Source organism: Melanerpes formicivorus, unplaced genomic scaffold (assembly GCF_026170545.1).
Source record: "Melanerpes formicivorus ecotype bairdi unplaced genomic scaffold, bMelFor1.0.p_v2 SCAF_33, whole genome shotgun sequence".
Taxonomy (NCBI): Eukaryota; Metazoa; Chordata; class Aves; order Piciformes; family Picidae; genus Melanerpes; species Melanerpes formicivorus.
Genome location: NW_027142385.1, coordinates 6,640,034 through 6,662,482, shown reverse-complemented (window position 1 = coordinate 6,662,482; position 22,449 = coordinate 6,640,034). Strand labels below are relative to the sequence as shown.

Genomic DNA, 22,449 nt, shown 5'->3' with positions numbered 1-22,449 from the left:
GGGGTTGGTCTCTTCTCCCAGGCAACCAGCACCAGAACAAGGGGACACAGTCTCAAGCTGTGCCAGGGGAGGTTTAGACTCGAGGTGAGGAGAAAGTTCTTCACCGAGCGAGTCGTTCGTCATTGGAATGTGCTGCCCAGGGAGGTGGTGGAGTCACCGTCCCTGGAGGTGTTCAAGAGGGGATTGGACGTGGCACTTGGTGCCATGGTCTAGTCATGGGGTCTGTGTTGATAGCTTGGACTCTATGATCCTCGAGGTCATTTCCAACCTTAGTTATACTGTGATACTGTGAAACCATGACCACTCCAGATAGACAGGACTTCCAAGTGTCCACACAAGTCACATACCAGACTCCAGATGCACTCCAAGCAGCCCAAAAGGTCTGACAACTTTCCCAGATCAAGTCCCAAACCAAAACAAGACTGCAGCATGAACAAGAAAAGGTTTTCTTCTAAATGCATGGAGGTGACAGACCACGTGAAGTCTGGGCAGACAATGTTTTGAAGGCAGCAGTTGTAATCTGGAAATCAGAACAGTGTGAACCTGCTCTAGGCACAGGGTTGGACTAGATGGTCCCCAGAGATTCCTTCCAGCCTCACCATGCTGGGATTGTGTGAAGAACAGAGCATTTACTGCCTTTGGTAACAAGACTTCCCAGGGTCATCCATCACTGTCAGGCAGCAGCTAATGACGATCTGGATCACAGGCTGCCTTTTGGCTGCCTCACAAGCTAGCTGAAAGAATTAAAGAGCAAAAGTGTTCCTCTACAAAAGGTGCACTGGCAAAACACAAGGATTATTACACATCAAATGTTTGCAAGCAACACAGCACCAGGGAGAAGGCAGCGAGGGTCCCAGGGGGGCTGGGGATGCTGAGAACACTGCAAGTAAGAAATGAGGCAAACAGCACAAGGTGTTATCAGTGCCATCTACAATGATCATCATGACTGCTGTCAAAACAGCACTATAATTAGGACTTGGGTGATGATGGAGGTCCCCAGAGAGGGAACACTGCTCACAGTGTGTTCAGGAGCTTGGAACAGTCAGATCTCCCAACACCCCACTCTCCCCCAGATCTTGTGTCTCCCTTGGCAAATACTCCAGGAAAATCACACTGCCTGGGCAGCACCACACGCCGCCTGGGCAGCACCACACGCCGCCTGGGCAGCACCACACCCCGCCTGGGCAGCACCACACGCCGCCTGGGCAGCACCACACGCCGCCTGGGCAGCACCACACGCCGCCTGGGCAGCACCACACTCGTCCTTCCCCTGCTCAGCTGCAAAACAGGAGGACAGGCTGCTTCTAGCCAAGAGCTGTTCTGCAGGATCATGGGCTACACACTGACCTGACACAGCTCAGAGCTGCTGCAGCTCCTGCATCCCAGACAATAATGGCCAGAGAAGCCAGAGCAAGAGACAGCAACATCCCACCTCTCCCAGGAGATGTGGTCACAGAAGCCAGAACTGGACACTGCAACCCCCACATCTCCTAAGAGATATGGGCACAGAAGCCTCAGCAGGACACAGTGACATTCCACCTCTCAGGTCTGCAACTCACTCCTGTGTCTGCTCCAGACACACAGAAGAAGAGGAAAGTGTGCACTGTCCAGCAGTTACAACTTGCCTTACTCCAGCCCTCCCTTTCACACGTTCAGGGCTGCCTTGCTTGCAGCACTTACCCTGCTGACAACACATCCATCAAGCTATGCAGAAAATAATCACATCACTAGGAGAGAGCCAGGAGACACTTGTCTGCCGCCTTCAATATGGTAAAGCTCACAAAGCAAGACAATCTCTTCCTGCCTGCAAGATGAAACAGCCTTTAAAACAAGGTATTCATATTAGTGAGGGCAATTGCCACACTCATTCCCAACCAGAGCTGCTGTAGTTCTAAGGTCAGGAACAAAATCCAAGACTTTAGATGGGAAGTAAAGCAGAAAAAAAACCCCAACATCAGAACCCCCCTATGAGGAGAAGCTGAGGGAGCTGGGGTTGCTCAGCCTGGAGAAGAGGAGGCTCAGGGGAGACCTTATTGCTGTCTACAACTACCTGAAGGGAGGTTGTAGCCAGGTGGGGCTTGGTCTCCTCTCCCAGGCAACCAGCACCAGAACAAGAGGACACAGTCTCAAGCTGCACCAGGGGAGGTTCAGACTGGATATTAGGAAGAAGTTCTTCATAGAAAGAGAGATTGGCCATTGGAATGGGCTGCCCAGGGAGGTGGTGGAGTCACCATCACTGGAGGAGTTTAGGAAGAGACTTGACGGGGTGCTTGGTGCCATGGTTGAGTTGATTAGATGGTGTTGGGGGATAGGTTGGACTCAATGATCTCAAAGATCTCTTCCAACCTGGTTTATTCTATTCTAGTAGTAAAAAAAACCCCCATCTTAATACATCTAGTGACATGAATTAATGAAGCAAGAGATTTTAGCATCTTACTTGCAATGTGATTGAATTTTATACAAAAATAAATGTAATTTCAGAGCACTGATGATTGGGGTAATTAACTTTTTTTTTCTTCCCCCAGTCAAAAAGGGATTCAGTTTTCCAGGTGCTCAGTGTAAATGTACATTCACTGCCTTAACTAACTAAATATGCATTTAAATAACCAACTGGCAGCACATCCTTGAAGAAATAATCAGGCTGGGAATTATTCCCCCTTCCCAGCTCTCACACAGCCCCTGTAGCTGAAAAGCAGCTGATGACTGAACCAGCAGGTAACAGCCAGGCAGGGGCTGCCCCAGCTCCCCAGGGGCAGCTCCCCTTTACTGAAGTGGGAGATGGAGAGAGCTCACATCCCAAATGACCCAGCTCATGCTCCTCCTGTGCCAACACCCATAGTTGATGAAGGGTCTGCTTATCCTCATGCCTTTCCCTGCATGAGGAAAACGATCTCAGATTCTTCCCAGTGCACAACTCAGATGCGTTAATGGTGAGTTTATAGCTGTTTAGCCCTGTGCCAGCACTGCAAGCCAGAGCAGATTGCCCCAGGCGGAGAAGAACACTCTCACAACACATTTTGGGCAGCTTCTCTCTGCCTACTCTGCCCCAGGCAGGGAAGAACACTCTCACAACGCTTTTTGGGCAGCTTCTCTCTGGCTACTCTGCCCCAGGCAGGGAAGAACACTCTCACAACACATTTTGGGCAGCTTCTCTCTGCCTACTCTGCCCCAGGCAGGGAAGAACACTCTCACAACGCTTTTTGGGCAGTTTCTCTCTGGCTACTCTGCCCCAGGCAGGGAAGAACACTCTCACAACACATTTTGGGCAGCTTCTCTCTGGCTACTCTGCCCCAGGCAGGGAAGAACACTCTCACAACACATTTTGGGCAGCTTCTCTCTGGCTACTCTGCCCCAGGCAGGGAAGAACACTCTCACAACACATTTTGGGCAGCTTCTCTCTGGCTACTCTGCCCCAGGCAGGGAAGAACACTCTCACAACGCTTTTTGGGCAGTTTCTCTCTGGCTACTCTGCCCCAGGCAGGGAAGAACACTCTCACAACACATTTTGGGCAGCTTCTCTCTGGCTACTCTGCCCCAGGCAGGGAAGAACACTCTCACAACACATTTTGGGCAGCTTCTCTCTGGCTACTCTGCCCCAGGCAGGGTCCTGACTCCCCATCAAGCAGCACTTCCCTCACACAGGCTGGGGGATCACATCCATATCACCAGTACACACACAGCTGCTGTTCCCTCTCCCTTCCTCCCAAAAGATGAACCCCCATCTCCAAGAAGAAAATCTTACTGTCAGCTCCTGAGTACACGTGCTGGCAATTTCCCACTGTTAAATACCATCTCACTGCCATGACACCAGCCCTAGCAATCACTCAGCTCTTCCTGTTCAGTACTCATCCTCCCCTGCACTGCTTACCCCTCTGCATCACCAACACACCCATCAGCAACCTGCTCAGTTTAGCAGGTAGGGACCGATGAAAATCCTTAATTAACTTGCTCCCAAGACCAGTTCCTGTCTGAAGCTGCCAGTGATGCCTCTCCACCCTGCTGACAGCTCTCCTTGCGTGGCTCCTCACCTCCCACCCACAGCACAGCCCAAGCACTAATCCCCTCCTGACAAGCAGTTTCCCCACAAGACACCATATCAAACACTGGCTGGCAAGGAAGGGTGAGAAACAAATCAAGAAACACTTGACATTAGCCTGACTCAGACTACTTTTGGTGGTTTGAAATCAGCACATGGAAGTTGGTTTCCCTTCAGCCAGTGGAGGATCTATCCCCTGAGGCACTTTGACCTACATGTCCACCTTAGTAGTGAGGAAGAAAACAAAGCCTCTTGTTTTGTTTGGAGAGGAAAGGACAAAGGTGGAACAATGAACAGTGCACCCAGCCTTTCCCAGCTCCTGAATTAGTTCCAAGAGTCTGGGCCAGGTTCCTTCCCATCCCCTGAAGCACCTGAGCTGCTGCACCAGGTCACCAGCACAGAGGGAGGGCAGAAGGTTTCCACTCCACAGACTGTCACTGGTAGTTGCATTGCAGTCAGTTCTTTCAGTGCCCCCAAACTGAAAACCATAATCATTATATCTGTGTATATACATTAAAAAAATGTATACACACTTAACTGCTGCCTGAGAAGTGTTTGATCAAGCCAGAGCTCCAGGGAGGGCCAGGATGGAGCAGTTTGGTCTGCAGTCCTCGGTTAAGGGTATGAAACAGGGACCCCAGAGGGGAAAAAAGGCTAAAGGGAGTTCTGGAAGCTGCTGGGTCTGCATGCTGGCTCCAGATTTCTTCTTCTCCTCGCTGACAGTAGCATCAGCACTCAACAGTAGTCATTTCAGTTAATTGCTATCTACCATTAGCTGCAGAGTACTTACAAGGGATTCAATTCCACTGCATATTTGCTAATAAATACCAAATGACAGCGAGGAAGACAGCTGTATTTAGTTGCATTTACTCTCTTATTAACAGAGCTGAATAAGACCCCATTTCAGCTCATAATGGCTCCAACAAGCTGCATCACTGTCAGAAATTCCAAGTCAAAGTCCCCAGTGCCTGCCTGAAAGCAGAAATCATCCAGCACTCCCTGGCTCACACAGCTCCCCTGTGGCTGCACACAACTCTCCTTCTGACCAAGGGCCACACAGGACCATGACCTCTGTGGCTCTGAATCTCAGAATGGTTTGAGTTGCAGGGGACCATAAAGACCATCTATTTCCAACCCATCTCCCACCAGATCAGGTTGCTCAAGGCCTTATCCAGCCTGGCATCCATAACCTCTCCAGGCAACTGGTTTCAGTGTCTGCCCAAGTGAACCATGTGAGGGCTTTCATCATGCCACCAGCTCATGATGCCAAACAAGTCACTGAAGATCTAACCCTGCCCAATGAGATGCCCTCAACTCCAGGAGCTTCAGATACTCATGACCTCCAGACACTTGCTCTACACCTGGAAGTATTTGGCTCAGGATAAATTATCCAGTGGCAATAATTATCTTAAATCCTTCCCCCAAACAGAGCTTAACTCATAGCAAGAGCAGAGAAGGCAATGCAATTTTCCTGTGTCATCTGAGGAGTGCAGCCTCTAAAAGGCAATGAGCACAACTTTAAGCCTTTGTGCTCCAAAATTGCTCAAATATCAAAGGATCACAATGGGATGTAATTAACTTGCAGCATTTGAGAAAGCTCAGAGGGGATTAAGGTGCAGATGTGAATTTCATCTCATCCTGCCTAACAGTTTCACTTGCATCTTATAATGTTAATTGCTTTGAAACTGGGCAGCAAATACTTTCCAGGGTCTAAGGAAACGATGGTGAAGGAGATGTCAGTTTGAAAATCAATGCAGTAGGACATGCTCTGAGTTCCAAATGAAATTAACTTTAAATAAAGGAAAGAAATCAACCAAACATGAACTGATCAAGAGGGCTCTGAAGGGGGCCTGTGCTGAACACCCTTTCCAGGGGGGTGAGAATGAAACCTTCTGAAGAGCCTGCATCTTAATCTCTGTGAGTGGCTCAGCAGCAGGGTATTAACCCAACCACCACCTGCCATTGGAGCTACAGAAAAAGAAGGGCTAGAAGCCAGCAGCACCAACTCACCAAATGCTCTCTCCTTCCCAGGAGGCACAAGGGAGGATGCTCAAGCTGTGCTGTCAGCACTTTGTCTCCCCCCTGTCCCTGCAGACCACAGGTCGCAGCTCCAACACCCAAAACCTGCCATGCGAAGCACGGAGGCAGCCAGCTCCTGCAACAGGGTTGGGGTTTAGGTATTTGACTCTGGGAGGGCTTAAAATGAACTCAGCACAGTGAGGGAAACTTCTGGAGGTTTCCAAGAGCATTTTACTATCTTGTACAGGGGTAGTGCCTCGATGCAATCAGTCCACAGCACTGCAATGGAACAACCCTCCTGGGATGATTTCAGCAGGAGTGAAGTGCTATTTCCTTCAGTCACTTCCAGAAACCAGGGGGCAGGGGAGGACATGCAGTCTGAAAGGCTTTTCATTACAACATTACACTGGCAATTAGCTCTACACATCCTCTTACTAAAATATATGCCTCTGCTCTACAACCAACCTACACCTGCCTCCCACAGACACATGGGGAGGGCTCAGCTTCCATAGGGCCAGCCTGGACTCCAACCCAGCTGCTCTCCTGCAATGGGTGAGGGAACTGCCTGGCCCCTCCTGTTCTCTTCATCAGAGCCAGGGATGAGTCCTCATGGAGCATAGTGGGGCTACAACAGTGATGCAAACTCAGCTTAGAGGAACTGAATGTGTACTCAAGCTATGGGACAGCTTTGACTGCAGGACATCACAGCCTCCCCCTAATTTCAGCCTCAGGATCCTGCCACCCCCCCACCAGCTGCCAGCAAGGTCAAGTTCAGCTCCACAAACACCACAATTGTTCCAGTTGTGCAATTGCACAGGCTGAGGGGCCCTCTGAGAGCTCCTTTCCTGCACACCCAGATTGCTTCTCTGAAAGCGAGTCTTGTCTTCCCAGAAATGCAGAGGCCACAGGCCCAAGACTTTTCTCAGTTCAAGTTGCCTGGAACCCCCTCCAACTGCAGCCCCCCTTCTCCTTCCTCTCTCAACCTGCCAATTGATCCTACCTTGTAGCACAGACTTGCAGCAGGAAAACAACTGCAGATTGAAGAGATGCTGCCAAGTCCCAGCATCACTAAAGCCTGTCAGACAGTTAAGCCTGGCCAAAAGAAGCAAGCCGTGCCTGTCCCAACCACCCAGCCCCTTACCCATGGCCCCTCATCCCACATTTCCCCTGCATCTGCAGGGCCCCAGCAATCACACACACCCTGCACAGTGCCCCTGCCCTACCCCTGCAAATCCCTGCTCCGTGCTCAGGGCACAGCACACAGACTGCCACGGGATGCAGGGCAGAAGGCAACGATGACAAAGTTCACACCGCAGTTTTTCCACTGATTACACAGCAACCAACAGCCAATTTGGTTCTGTTCCCTTCCTGCCTCATCCACTTCCCTTCAGCCCCAGGCCAAGTATTTAAAGGCAAGAGAGAGAGGCTTTTGGGATCTGTCTGAAAACACACCCACCCCCCCAGATCTCATGCTCCTGGGCTACCCAGGCTTTGAGCCAAGGAGATGATGAGCAATCAGAGCTCACCAAGAAACTGCTCAGGATGCTCTCCACCAGCACTCACACTTGAAAGGGATTTGGATGTGATCCTAGTGACAGAAACTTAACTTCCTGCAGACCTCATTGAAAAATAATTACCAGGAATCAAGTGATAAAGTCCAGCAAATACCAAACAAGCAGCAGCTCTTTGTCTAAACTTCTGCTTGGTGAAGCCAGTGAAGAGGCTGACATGAAGCCAGAGCACACCAGCAAGAGCCCATGATAGATTTCCCCCCCTCAGTGATCCCTGTCCTGTGCCTGAAGCAGAGAAAGCCACAAAGGGAAACAGACGTGGTGCTTCTCCCAGGTCACAGGGCACAGAGCTTGAGCCCAGACTGGCAGCAATGCCAGATGTGAGGGCAGGCTTTGGTTGGCAAAGCTGTAGCAGAGCAGATTGCACAAGCTCCACACTGTTTTCCTGCAGCTGTCTCATGCTCTGAGGGTTGTTAAAAGCATTGTTCTGTCCTCTCTGGACATTCCAGGGGTGCTAAACATCAGAAATTAGCCCAGAAACAACTCGTGCATTTCAAAGGTTACCTTGGCAAGCAGCTCAGGTGCAGGACACTGCTGTCCTCCCTGGCTCTTGCACAGCCACAGGACACCTCCATGGCTTTTGTAAAGATAACATTCCACAGGAAACAGAGGCTGTCCCAAGAGCTCAGCTATCAACCAGGGCTCCTCTGAAGCCCGAGCCAGCATCTCTAGACACAGCCTCTACAGTTCCTCTGTGCAAAACCAGACTTAAAACAGCAGCAAAAGCGTTTTGGGGCTCTTCAGGGTGTTATGGGGGAAAGAAAAATGAATCTGTGTGTGCCATCAGATTAATCTGCAAGCCTATGAATCAGAGCATGGCAGGATTCCCAGAAGGCCAGGCCATTGCCTCTCAGCAAGGCAGCCTGCATGCAGGGCGAGAACTGCACTTTGCTTTGCTGATCCAAGGGGAGCAGAGCCCCTGTCTAGCACCGCATGGCACAGTCTGGGGCGAGCGTCTGCTGCCTCTGTGGGGACCTCTGGAGCTCCAGCAGCCTGCCAGTCAGTCTGACTCCTTCCAGAGAATGGTTGAGGCTTAGCACATCACCACATTTCCCCAAGTTTTTAGCACTTGTGTCCTAGTATAGCTCCACAGACAACATCCAGCCTGGGAACGCTTGGCACCGCCGCCTGGATCGTCTGGAGGAATCACAGGCACCGAGGCAAGTCCCTGCTCCTCCCCACGCTGCGCCAGGCTGGGTTCGCTCCAGCACTCTGGTCTCAGTGTAATTCAATTCCACACATGAAGAGAGAGAAGTAGACATCACTGCATCAATCTGCTGCATAGATGAAGGCATGGTGCATCTTTGCATCTGTGAAACGGACTCTGCTGCTGGTTTTGCATAGGAGGAAGTTGTATAAACCATCAGGGTCCTCGGGAAGTGTTCCTGGGTACAGCCAAGCTGCTAACACTCACCCTAATGACCTTCTCATTGTTGCCACAACGGTTTGCTTTTGGAGTGAATTTCAAAACTTCTTACAAACCAAACCAAACCAAACAACAAAATCAAGTTCTTTTGTCTGTTTCTTGGAGTTGAGCCTCTGCTAAGGGGACTCAAAGAATGAAGCACTCGATTTCCAAGCTTTTCTATGCCCAAAAGCCTCCTGCTTTCCCCACAAAGTAGGGTAAAGGCCTGCAAAATATCCAGCTTCAGCAAAACAGCCCAGATTCCTGCCAAAGCTCAGCCCTGCTCTCCACAGTCTGACACAACAGCAGACACTCTCCCATCCCCAGGGCACCAGTCCAGCAGGGAGCAGGAGCAGATCCCCAGCTGACCAGGATGTTCTGCCTGCACTGCACACTGCAAGAATTCACTGCTGCCTTCCTCCCTCTTACAGTGGTGGAAGAAGGGAGGAGACAGCGTCAGGGCTACACACATGCCCAAATCAAGGCAGTTCATTTATCATGACTCCTGAATAATGCATGTCTTCAGAGGTAAAAAAAACCTCTCTGCTTCTGCATAGAGTTATCATCCCCTAGCAGTGAAAGAAAGGCATGGCACAACAGGCTGCAGAGGTATGAGCTTCATGGAGAGCAAGCAGCAGCTACAAGGACAAGACAGGTGAGAAGACAGCTCCTTACCTTAAGCTGTAAGAGTGGTGGGCTGTGGAAGCTGCTGACATGCAGGAATGACACTGCTTCCACATGGATTTCATGTGCTGGAGAAACCTCCCTGTTTTTATCCAGGGCATGATGGAGTGGCTGCATTCGTGCTGTACAAACAGCCTGTACAAGCCTTTCAGGAGCACTTACATCCTCCAACACACATGGCTTTAATTGGGAATTCTTTATTTTAATTCCAGTCACATGTTTGGAGCTGCTACTTTTCTCTCCTCCCTGTGTGTATATAGATAGATATATTTTTATGTCTCCTGTCTGGGTGCCATGCTAGCCTCAGGCAACCAGCTCTGGGAGGGAACCGCCAGCCCTAACAAGTGACTCAGTTCTCTTGTGGAGCCAGATCTGTGAAGCATCTCCTTCCTCAGGCTGCTGTTAGCACAGCCACCCTGAGCAGGTGAGCTCTGCCCTCTGCACATGGGCTTGGAGATGCACTGAACACAGCTGGAATCTGCCCCTGCTTCAGCAAACCCAAAAGGACCCCCTGAAATCACACTGATCAAACCCTCACTCAAGGTCCTTCAGAAAAAGGCATCTCCTCCACAGGACAACAACATTTGTTCAGTGTGAGGGAGCCCAGGGAGAAAGTCACAACACAGCTTTCTCTGTTCATAACTCATCCTTGTGTCACTCTGTGCTTGGCTTTAAAATAGGACCAGGGAGAGTCCTGGATACCGGGGCCAGAACTGGTCCCGCCTCAGAAATCACAGACCACACAATGGAGGACATCATCTCACTGGTGCTCATCAATCACACAGCAAGACAAAGCTGCAGCACACAGCCCTGGCACTCCTTGGCCATGGTGGGGTTGGGCTGATGGTTGGACTTGATGATCTGAGAGGTCTTTTCCAACCTTAATCACTCTAAGATTCTACGATTCCCTCCTGCAGACACATGGGACAGCAGGACACCGCTGCAGGAGGGCAGTGTCTGACACCCAGGCAGCTTCCACAGGCTGCCTTCTTCCACTCCTGATCTCACACAACTCTGTACAATGCTTGCTCAATGGCATGGCCAGTGACAACTGCCTGCCAAAGAATGGCTCCATTGAAGGAGATGCAGTTTGCAGATGAAGTTTTCATTTGCTTCCAGAGCAGCAGAGGGAAACTGTGAATATTTTTAGCCATTTCACTGTTGACTCCTTAGACACCTGAACATGTCAAAGCTCCCTGTTGAACAGGATCTCCTCCCACAGCCTGTGGTATTTGCCAGTACACATTTGCTGTTTGCATTCCCAAAGGTGCATGGCAAAGGGATGAACACAGGCAACATGACAACTTCCCTTTCTCCAGTGCCTTTACCCAGGAAATCACCAAACCACAGACTCCAATCACCCACCCAGGTCATGCTTGCAGTGTCCTGGATTACAGCCCTGATGGAAGCAATAGCTACAAGAGCTGGCCAAGGGCTGTGACCTTAAAATTCTGGGCACATCCCAGTGAACTCATATGTTTTATTAGTTAGGCCAGAGCAGGAGTACAGACACCTGGCTGAACTCAGAGGCCAGGAAATGCCTTGAGAGGCACACGTGGAGATTGATGATTCCAGGCCATCCATCTGCCTTTGTGTATATACATCCCTGTGCACTCACCACGAGATGTTGGCCCCTGGGTGTCCCAAGCAAGCCATTCCTTACTGAAACCAGAAGGGTGTATTTGTGAGAAAGCAGAGAGCAACACACATGGCTTATGATGCTACTCTCACTGTAGTCACTGGTGGTTCATATCCTGCCTTCATGCTGCAGAAAGCTTGGCAGCAAAGTCAGCTCTGACAGCCTCTCTGCTTTGCAGCAAGGTACAAGCCCCAAAGCCACCTCCTTGGTACAAGCAGTTGCTACATGAGGGACTGTTTGCTGATGTGGTGTCAGCTGGGATCTGGTAACAAGAGCATAGTTGGGGTACAGCAACAACAGGACCCTCCACAAAGCACTGGCATTTGCTGCCCATCCCAGAATCTTCCTGTCCAGCTGTAAGAATTGAGATCTGTGTTCTTCTCTCTTCATCTTTCACCCATCTCCAAAGATAAGCATCCCTCCAGGCAGAGCCCCTAGGAACTCTGCTCAGGTCTTACATGCATTAACTTGTAAGCAATTTTCTGACCAGGGAACATTTTTTCCTTTGTCCCTCTCCCCCTTTTAAATTAACTGCCCTCTTCTCAAAGCCCTCATGAGAGAGACATAACTCTGCAGAGTCACAAGTGCCTGAGCACTCTAACAACCCAGGGCTGTTCTTTCTTCAAGGCAATTACCTGGATTTGGGTTCTGTGGTGACCAGACCCCATGGCCACCCAGGCTGCTCCTTCTCCTCTCTGCAACCCGCGGTTTGCAGTGTTCCCACCACACAAGGCACACCTTGCAAACGGGCAGAGCCTGGTATTTAACTCACCAGCTGGTAACTTCCTTCTAAACAACCTTTTGCTCCCTCCCATATTAAGCTGAACACCAGAACCATTGTGCAGTGCAAAAGCTGCACTGCCCTGCACGGTTCAGTAAGAGACAAAGCCAAGGTCTCCAATTCACAATTAACTTCCCTGTGACGTGGGTGAGGAAGTGCTGAAGGGAAGGAGTGGGAGTCAGGACATTTAGCTCCCAGCTCTGCCACCTATATTCTATTTCACCCTGAAGATTACACAATTTCTTGCCCTTAAAAGCAGCAACAATATTTCCCAGAAAGGCTGCAATCAAATACTGATGTTTACCAAGCACTCTGTAATCCTGGAATGGATATAACCCACCTGGGATCCACTCAGCCTGGCACAGCAGCTCAGGACACCGTAATACAAACCGTGCACATCAGTAATTAACAAACGGCCCCAGAGAGATTAATATTAATCGGCACTTCCCAGCTCTTTTCAGGCATAAATGGATACTCCAGAGATGAAGTGCACAAAGAACAGCCTCAGCTCTGCCTTGGGGGTCACAGGAGAAATTTGCCCCGCAGCCAGTTTGCTTTCAAGTTGCTCCCAGCCAGAGCACAGGAAATGGGAGCAGTTTGCACCAAAGCGCAGAGGGAGGCCCCACCAGCCAGCCCTGTGTGCTCTGCTGGGAGAATGTTTAGGAAAGGCACCTGCTGGGCTAGCCACCAAAGAGCAAACACAGCCCAGAGGTCTGGGAAAAAAAAAGTCATGGAAAACATGTAACCTGGCAAAGCCATTTGGAACAGCAGCCTCCTTCATTCTGCCTGTAAACACCAAGGCATGGAGAAACTCCACCACTTACACACAGAATTGCCTGTTCCAGCATCATACTGCAGCCTTCCCTTGGGGACTCAACACAACTGCTCGTTATTTACAACCATAGAAGCTTTTTGCTTGGAAAACACCTTTAAGATCATCAAGTCCAACCATTCTCTAACTCCACCAAGGCTGGTGCTAAACCATATCCCTCATCACCACATCTCTGCCTCTTTTAAACATCTCCAGAGATGAGGATTCTCTGGGGAGCCTGTTTGTGTTGCCACAACACTTGCAAGCCCCATGGCAAAGTCGGTCTCACAGTGCTGAGCCTGCTGCAATCCCATTGCAGAACTTACTTCCCCAGTGGCTAGGTAGGGCAGGCAAGCACCTGAGAGGCTGAAAGTCAAATAACCTGCCTCAGGCCTCACCTGGAGCAGCAGCTGGACCCATGTCCAGAGCAAGCTCTGCACAACCCCAGCAGAGGGGCTCAGAGAGGGGATGCTTCACTTTCCCAGCAGCCATGGCAGTCTGCTCCCTGGCAGCCAGAGCATGGGAGAGAAACTGAGCTGGATCCCTAGGGCAGGAAGGGAGCCCTGTGGCAGGTTGCACGTTCAAAGCTGCTTCCCAGGAGCATCACACAGCCATCATCTTCTGCAGCTCAGAGAGCAAACTGCAGACACCAACTGACAGCACCAAGTCCTATCCATACATTTTTTAGAAGACAAATATCTGCTCTCAGGTGAAGCCAGAGCTCAATATGAAATGGCTTCTGCACAGTTATACTAACAGCAGAAGGGATAATAGGGTGGTTTGCCCATTTTAAATCCATTCTCTTAGTCTTTCTCCTGCAGCAGCTGGAGGAGAGATGCATTAATCCCAAAACTCCCAGAGAAAAGCCCTGCTGTCTGCTCCAGAGGGTGTAATTGAAAAGGGTGACAGAAAAGCATGAGGGGAGACGAGACAATCCAATATTCTTCATTCAAAATTCCTTCAGGTTTAGTAGCTGCACAGAGTTAATGACTCACAGCAGAAGGGAAGCTTCTTTAGAGAGATCATTTCTAATCTCAGTGTCAGAAAGGGAAGGGCTGTGGTTCCACTGCCTGTCATCCTTGGGCAAAATCCTCTTGCTGAAAGAAGACTTGGAACAGAAGATTTTCAAGCTATTTATTTCTTCCCTGAAGGTAGTGATCAGATAGTGGCACTGCCTTCCAAGTAGTTCATTCAGGGTTTGTGTTGCAGCTCCAAGGTCTAAGGCTTTGCACAGGGATGTTTATATTGCTCTCACTGAAGTAAGGAAGAGCAACTAGATATCCATGAGATCCTTCAGCATGTGCTTGCTCTCCCTTTCCCACGTTTCCATGGGGCAGGGACTTGCAGGATGAGGCCATTACACCACTTTGGGGTTTGGCTGCCCTCTTCATTGAAGAGTCTCAGGCCAATGCCTCAGAGGCAGCTCTAAAAAGAGCCTGCATTTGCTCCACTCCTGGTGGGAGCAGAGGCCAAGGCTGCTGCCCTTACCAGCCCTGTCATTTCATCCCAGCAGAAGTTAGCTAAGCCAGTTAAGTACAGGGCTGTGCTGCTGCAAATTGCTCATTTAATATTGCCCTTGAAAGTGCACTGCAATGATAAATTTTCACTTCCTTCCCTAAGTAGTTGCATAACATAGCTGGGCATTGTCTAGAGAGCTGCTGCTGCTCTCCAAGCCAGGGGCAGCTGGTGTCCCTTTCCCCTTCTCCTCACCAAGCACTATCAGGGCTGTTACCTTGCTGGTTTGTTAGGGGTTTTTTGATGCTCTACCAACTTGCTACCCTAAGCAACAGCTAGACATGACTCTGAATGCAAGCAGCCTTCCAACAAGGTTATTCCTACTTGTCTCAGCTTTCAGTGAAGAAAAAAATAATGTATCCCATTCATACCAGTCCCATCCAAGCCAGTTAGAAAGTCCAATCTGTCAAAGTGACATTTAATTAGAAGTAATTAAATGGCTGTCCCTGGCCTGAGGCAGAACGTGGCCTATTTGCCTCATCCTCACCTTACTCAAAGGCCAGGAGCATGAACCCTGCGTGGTACCCATGAGGGTGCCACGTGTTGAGGCCCCTCTGTCCCCTCAAGGTGCAATAGCTGGGCAACAGCCACTGCTCACCATGCTAGGTAAGCTCCCCAGCCTAGAGCCCTTGCAGACCAGGGGTTTAGCAGAGCCCACAGGCGGTGGCACCCTTTGTGGGGCTGCTATCAAACCTCACTGCTACCTCAGGATGTCCTCCTGCTCCTTCATGAGAATGACAGTGGGAGATAGCAGCCTGCAGGTCTGCACAGAGGAGGCCAGATAAGGCTGATCCTCCAGCAAAGCTCATGGTGCTAAGGCAGGCTAGGGTCCAGGCAGGGCATGGCCACAGGTCCTTAAGCCCTAAGGGAGTCAAGCAAGAGTTTTGCCCTTACAGAGAGATCCATCTGCTTCATACCTATTACTTCACTGTAAGCCTGACAGAGAGCTGAAACAGGCTGCCCAGAGAGGTTGTGAAGTCTCCTTCTCTGGATGTGTTCCTGTGTGACTTGTCCTAGGTGATCCTGCTTTGGCAGGGAGGCTGGACTCAATCTCCAGAGGCCCCTTCCAACCCCTACCATCATTCTATGATCTTCAGGGAGGGAGCAGCTCAGTCAATAGCAAGCTTTCCCACTGACAGTATAAATAGCCCAGGCCCAGAATTTGACAGCACCACTTTGTGGTTGGGTTGTGCTGCCTGCATGCCCAGATGGAGGAGGAGTTTTTCTTTCATGGCTTTGGTTGGCATGTTTGGGTTTTTGGGTTTGTTATTTTTTTGTACCAGGGAAGTGGCTTTGAATTCTGGAAGCTGGGCTGACTGATCAAAGCAATACACAGAGCAGGACTGGAAGAGGGGAGAAACAAGGTAATACCTGAGCAGCAGCTTGGAGATAAAATTGATCTTAAAGTAGAACAGCATCAGGAGTTATATCAGATGCAGCTCCCCAAGAAACTTGCAGCTGATGGCTTCTTGCAGCATAAGATCTGACAGGGTTCAAGCCTGTTCTTCAAGGAAGGCTGAATGCAAAGGTGGTATTTATGGACTTTAAGTGATGTCCAAGACAGGGGGGAAAGCATTAAAACAAATACAAGTTATAATCTCTGGTGACAGAAGGTCTGATCTGTTGGAGAGGAGGCAAGACAGTAAAGGGTAGAAAGTAGGGCTGGATCATGACTGTATGGGGAGATGAAGCTGGAGGCTCTCCAGCATTTGCTCTGGAGAAGAGCACAAACTGCACATGGTTGTGCTGCTGTAACAAAGTTGTGCCCTGGGGACACATTACAATAATGTGGATGCAGGAAGCCATAGGACAAGCTGGGAGTCCAACTAGTTGTGCAGAGAAGCCAGGACACAAGCCAGGGTCATCCCAGATCCACATCAGGGCATGATGAGAACTGTGCAGGTGGCAGCACAGGGGTCCTGCAGAGTTGCTAGGGCAGGTCTGCCCTGGCCCAGGACTGCAGCTCCCCACTGCTTTTTGTCTGTTCTCACTCAAGCTCCAAGCAGACCTCCAGCTGACAGCACCAGCAACAGCCCAAGCAGAGCAGCCAGTTCAGTGCAGGGAGCCAAGAGTGGGACTGTCACTCCTCAGGGCAGCCCAGCCTTCAGGGCTGGAGCCCCCTTGCTCTAACAGGCGCATGCTCACACTCTACTGGTTTGACTCCAGGCAGGATCTTCCACCCCAACGAGCCTTGTTTAAAAAGCAAAGTCATTCTATTAGCCCCAGTCCATTAAAAAAATCCCTTCCTATCTGTGCAGCTACTGCAGATGTTTCCCTTCATGCCTGCGGGCTTCAGTCTGTGGGGAAAGACACTGAGTCCCCAGCCTGTTATCAACACATCCAATCTGAAGCCTTCCTGCTGCTTCCATGATTTTGCTTGTCCTCAAGGCACACACCAAGGCAGGGCTTTCCCTTGTGGTTACGTAAGGTATCAGGAACAAACCCAATGTCTGGAACACTCTCATCACTGAGCTGGAGGAGATGAAAGCCAGCTGAGCTACACAGCCCATTCCTGTCTGCTTCACCCAGGTGTTTGTAGTCTCCCATCACCCCCCAGGTCTCTGCTGTCATCACCAGAGTGGCCACAGTTCAGCTGCACTGGGCTGAGGAGAGGAACGGCCACAAAGGAATTTTGAAATCACTCTTCTCTGACAAATCAATTTCTCAGCCTTCATAAAGTGTTTTCAGCCCTTGGTGTAATAGGCTCTGCTCCCTTAACTTACTCTGAAGTTAAAAGGCAGCAGATCCCTAATTAGTCACATCCACCACGAAAACAGAAATGAATTCCACACAAGAGTTTCATGTGGTGTAAGCAAGTCACACTGCAGCCAAAGCACAGAACCTGGAGCCAGAAAGAGATCCACCACCCATGGAGGCAACTAAATTGCAACACCTGGCTACCACAATCCAACTGTGACCTTGTGGTAAGAGCTCCTTGTTACTACCACAAACCCCAGGGACTTTCTCTGACCTTCAGACTGTCCCAGCCAGCCCCCCACCAATCTCCTGCTTACAGCAACCCTTGCCAGGCATTGTCTTTTCTCACGAGCCTTGAGCTCTTGCAAATACTTTCCAAAAGGGATGCAGCTGATGACTAATGGGACAGCCAAAAGGCACCTCAGCAGCTACTCAGGGAGCACCAGGCAGCACAACTCACTCCTGCTTCACAGACAACATCTCAGCTGGGAAAGGTCAAAGGCTGCCTCACTTGCATACTCAATTCTCCACTTGGTTAGACACTGAGGTGACCAAACAGAGCATTAACATCCATCTCACAGGGAACTGGCTTCCAGGGCTGCCGTCAAGCCACACACAGGAGTCACAGAACCTTATATGATTTCAGTTGACCCATATCAACTCACAAACACGTGGCCAACACACAAAGTTCTCTTTTGAGTCTGCTTGGCACAAATGCTTTGTACAACGTGAAGTATTTTGGGATAAAGAATCCGTAGGGAAGGTCTCACTCCAGGAGCACAAGGCAGAACAAGCAGGAGGTCTGGAATCACTCGAGTCAGTGAAATGCAAGTGAGCACAAGGACAAAGCAAGGTATCATCTCAACCTGACAAGTCAAATTAACACCATGAAGACGATTGTCTGGGTTGCAGCAGCACCTAGAGGTCAGAAGGAAGATGAAGGCACTGTGCAGGTACAAGGCACATCCCCTGACATTTAACGCCAGAGACCACAGGGAGTAGGGTAAGTGAGCTTCTCTCCCCCCATCCTACAAAGTGAAGTACAGGAGAATCGAAAAGGAAGCCCAAGGTCCTGGGGAAACCTACAGCAAAGCCAGACACTGACTCCCAGTCCAGGGTCTGAGCAGCAAGAGTCCCTCTTCCTGCCGTGGTGAAGGCTACATGCCCTGCTTGGCTCTGCACCAGCATGACCACGCTGCTCACAAATGCTGAAGCAACAAGCAAGCTGTTCAAAATGTCCCAAAACAGATGTCAAGAAAACCAATGCTCCATGCTAAGCTAGCATCTCATTTTTGCTCAGGCCACCTATTACAGAGCACAGCTATTTTAGAACTGCTTCTCCTGGTTTTCACATCCTTCTCCCTAATGGGGATTGACTGCACAGGCTCACAGAAGAACAATTGAGATCTTTCAGAAACCTCTAAACCATCACTCTCAAATGGAATGATCAAGCAATTTCAAACTTGATCCATGGAGTAGAGAGAGATCAAAACAGGTCATTCCCAGCTTTTGGGCAGTGCAGACCACCACATTTTCACTGTCATGCCGACTAACCCCAGCTTTGCAAACCTCTAGGACAGACCATCTTCAATCACAGCACTCAGAGAGTCAGAGTGGTAGGTGCTGGAAGAGACCTCTAGAGATCTGCTAGTTCAACTCCTCTGCTGAAGCATGCTCAAGAGAAGGACAGCTGTGACAATTTAGAACACCAGAACAGAGAGACAGGGGGAGTCTTCCAGAAAGCCCCGCACAAACAGCAGGTCAAAGCCTGTGAGCTCCAACATGCTAAAATCACATCAAGTTGGTATTTTCTACCTAACTCCTGCTCATTTGACAGATGTCATCTGCACCAGCTCCAAGCCTTTCTATGAGGCAGAGATGCACAGGTAGCTACTTCCAATCCATCCACCAAGAGCTACCCTGTGGCATCAGCCCCTCAGCAGTCCTGTGACCTCCTTGCTCAGGTGAGGTGTGCTCCCTCTTCCAAAGTCTATCACCACCTCAGCTCTTTCCAGGGCCTGCAAGAGCTCCTGCTGCAGTAGTCCAGAAGTGCCTTTAGCAAGTTCAGAGGGATCCCTTCACTGAGCTCCTTCCCAGTCCCACAGAACAAGCTAATCACACTCTTTCTCTGGCATCCTCCTGCAAGCCAACAACTCTCCATCCCTCAGGCTCAAAGGATTTGTAGCCAGGCACAAAGCTTTGTCATCAGACTGCTGCTCAAATACAGCCCAAGGTAATAGACAGCCAGTAGCTGTCACCAGAAGGTTTATTCACTTCAGCATTGCCTGAAGTTCACAACGAACACCGACATTAGTGGTGCTGGGGTGATGTTATTGTCACCTCTGAGGCAGACACAATGTTTGCCTTCTTTTCAAGAGGTGGTATTAAATTGTATCTTCAAAGATACGACTGTATCTCTTCTCCTCTGGAGTGAACAAAAGGCAACGCTGCTTTTGGCGCTACATCAAGTCTAAACTTAGAAAGTTTTGCAAAACAGTCAGAGGATTTCACGGTGCTGTGATCCCTTGGAGAGGTTCAAAATGAACAGAAGCCACGCCGCAGGGAGGTCTGCCCCACTGGTGGACTTTCATCCCAATTTGCTTTGCAATCACCACTCTATTCTGCCTGAACCCCTGTCCTGAGTTATGCCCGCTCCTGCTGCCTTCCATTCTTCCACCTCAGTTTTCCCATCAGAGCAGGAGAAAGTTGCCTCCTCTAGGAAGATCCCTGGCGCTCAGAGCACTCTAATTGCCCGCTGCTCATTCAGGTCAGGTAGCAGCATTAATGAGGGAGATGGAGACTGTTTATGACACAATCAAGGGAAGTTAGTAAACATTACCACAGCCAACAGCTCCATTGAAAATCTCCAGCGCTGCAAGAGAGCACAGAGAAAGGGAAGGGAAAGGGAGGCCCAGGAGGGAGGAACAAGAAGTGCTTCTAGCTGAGCTCTCATGTTCTAGCTGAGTTTTTCAGTCTGACTGCAGCATTATCTAATGTTCTTTCTGTATGGGATCAATAAGGTCTCCATGATGGCAACGCAGTACAGTGATGGTTTCCCTAGAACATGCCCATACCTCACTCTCAGACTTGGAGATCTCCAGAATGGCCTTTTAAAAGCACAGGGCCAAATCCTGTGGAGCTCCCTGCACACCGGCAGAGCTGCCCTCAGTGTGAGCTTAACAAGTGCTCAGGAACCATGGACCAAGGAAATAATCTGTCAGGCTTGGTGCTTCCTACACATTCAAGGCCAGAAGGAGTAAGGATAAGGGTCTGACATTCTCTCCTGGCACAGGTATCTCCTGCACTTCTTACCCACAGGTTATTGCTCCCATTAAAAAAAAAAAGAAAGAAACCCAAAAATAAAACCAACAAAACAAACCCAAACCCCAGCACCCAAACCAAAACACATTGACAAAGCCTTTGATAGCAGTCCTTACGGCTTTACCACTGCCACAGTCTCCTGAGATGACACCTGTGCCCTCAGATGTGACTGCTGGAGAGAGTTTAGAGTCATTTACTTCGAGCTAGGAGTTTCTACACTGTGACAAACACGAAGCTCAGGATGAAACTCTAAGTTACAACTCCAGCTCGCAGCACAGTAAGAGCACAGAGGATCCACCAGCACATAGTGTCACAGCCTGAAGAGGAACACAGGGAACTTCACCACCACACACCTGCCAGAGCCACCCAGACCTCAGAGATGAGGTGTTTCCCATTTCTGCTCTGTTCTCTCCTCACTGAACAGCTGGCAGCAGCGTTCCCCGTGCTGCACAGGCACAGTGGTGGTACACAGCCTCTCGACAGGATTCCCTTCACAAAAATCACCACAATCTAGTTCCCAAAGTTTTCAAGAACAGCAAAAGAGAAAGCAAGAAACAGATCCAGCCTGAAGAAAAGCTGTCATGTCTCTCCAGCTCCAGCACAGCAGGCAGGCCAATGGGTTTAACTCCACATTCTCTTCTCATTTTCCCAGGAGCTGCTATACAGTACAATAAAGCCAAGCAGCACCTCCTGTTCTAATAACCAATATTCATAAAACCAGACCACCAAAGCATGCACAGAGAGCTGATGAAGAGCCACCACATCACATGTACTTCAAGAATTCTTTTTCTCTCTCCTTTAGTCCACATGCTGCATTACCTCCACTTCTGACTGCTAGAGAAGAAATAAAACACACTGAGCATGAACAGCAACAAACAGCAGCACTCCAACAATGCTGTAAGGCCTCAAACTGACTCCAGTTTAACCTTTGGGGGGGCTAATCTAAATGAAAGGGCAAGACACGGTATTTTCCCGAATGCCAGACAGCTTTGATGCTATTTTTTTTCCCCCCAAGCTTGCACGAATTTCCATAGCACCCAATTTCAAAGCTCAGACTTAAAGTCTCTGCAGTGCGACCAAGAACCTCCCATGCAAACGCCCAGCACAGACCAGGTTTCGGCATCAGCCTCCTTGACAGAGGGAGGTGATCAGTGCGGGCTGGTGGCAGGGACAACCTCAGATTCCTTCTCAGCACCCACCAGCCCATACACGAGGTACCCATGCAGGAAACCCCGCGGTCCTTCCCCGCCTACTCTCTCTCACTCTATTCCAGCCGGGTCCCTGGGCGTGCAACAGCTTCTCGCTTCCCATGGACGAGCGCTCCCTCCCCGGAAAACCCGCAGCCGCCACCCGCCCCCTGCCAGCCCCGCTCCGCTCCCTCCCGCCCGGGGGCTCTGCGGGGCGCAGCTTCGGGGCCGCCCGGGAAGGTCCGGGGCCGGGCTGTCCCTACGGCCCCGCTCACCTCGAGTAGAGCCGGCGGGCAGCGGAGCCCGGGCTGTCCCCGGCGGGCAGGCACGCCATGGGCACAGGCAGCGGGCCCGCCAAGCCGCCCGCCGCGGCTGCAGCCCGGCACCGGGCAGCGGAGTATGGCAGCGGCGGGAAGTGATGCACCGAGCAAAGAAACTCGCGGGCAGGCTCCTCCTCCGGCTGATGTCAGCCCGCGGCGGGCAGCGGCCCTGCCTCTGCCTCCTCCTCCGCCCGGCCCGGGGAGAGCGGAGCTGAGCTCCCGGTAGGGGCATCCCAGCGCCCGGGCTGCCCTTGCAAGCGCCCCGCCGCTCCCGTGCGGGGTAGCACGTCCCTGCCCTTGTCCTTGTATTTAACATCCCACTGCAGCGCCTCAACACTTCCCTTCAGAGCCACCGCAGCAGGGATGGACAGAGCCAAAGCAGAGCCCCCGCCCCAGCAAGGTACAGCCACCATGCCCACGCCACAGGAGGCATTCCTGTCCCCAGTCACTTAACCGCATGATA

General features: G+C 50.6%; 1 protein-coding gene across 3 annotated transcripts in view; it reads right to left on the bottom strand.

The window, feature by feature from the left end:
- GPSM1 (G protein signaling modulator 1) overlaps positions 1-22,058 on the bottom strand; it is an 86,746-nt gene extending 64,688 nt beyond the window's left edge. The window contains exons 1-2 of one of the 3 annotated variants that reach the window (XM_068155875.1): positions 21,942-22,058; positions 21,299-21,313 (exon numbers count right to left, since the gene is read on the bottom strand). In XM_068155875.1, coding sequence (XP_068011976.1) covers positions 21,299-21,313; positions 21,942-22,000 — 74 coding nt within the window. In that variant the 5' untranslated portion in view covers positions 22,001-22,058. Of the gene's footprint in view, positions 1-1,680; positions 1,742-21,298; positions 21,314-21,941 lie in introns of those variants that run through there. The other 2 variants (XM_068155876.1, XM_068155877.1) reach the window with 2 other exon arrangements.
- Between the last annotated feature and the right edge of the window lie 391 nt (positions 22,059-22,449).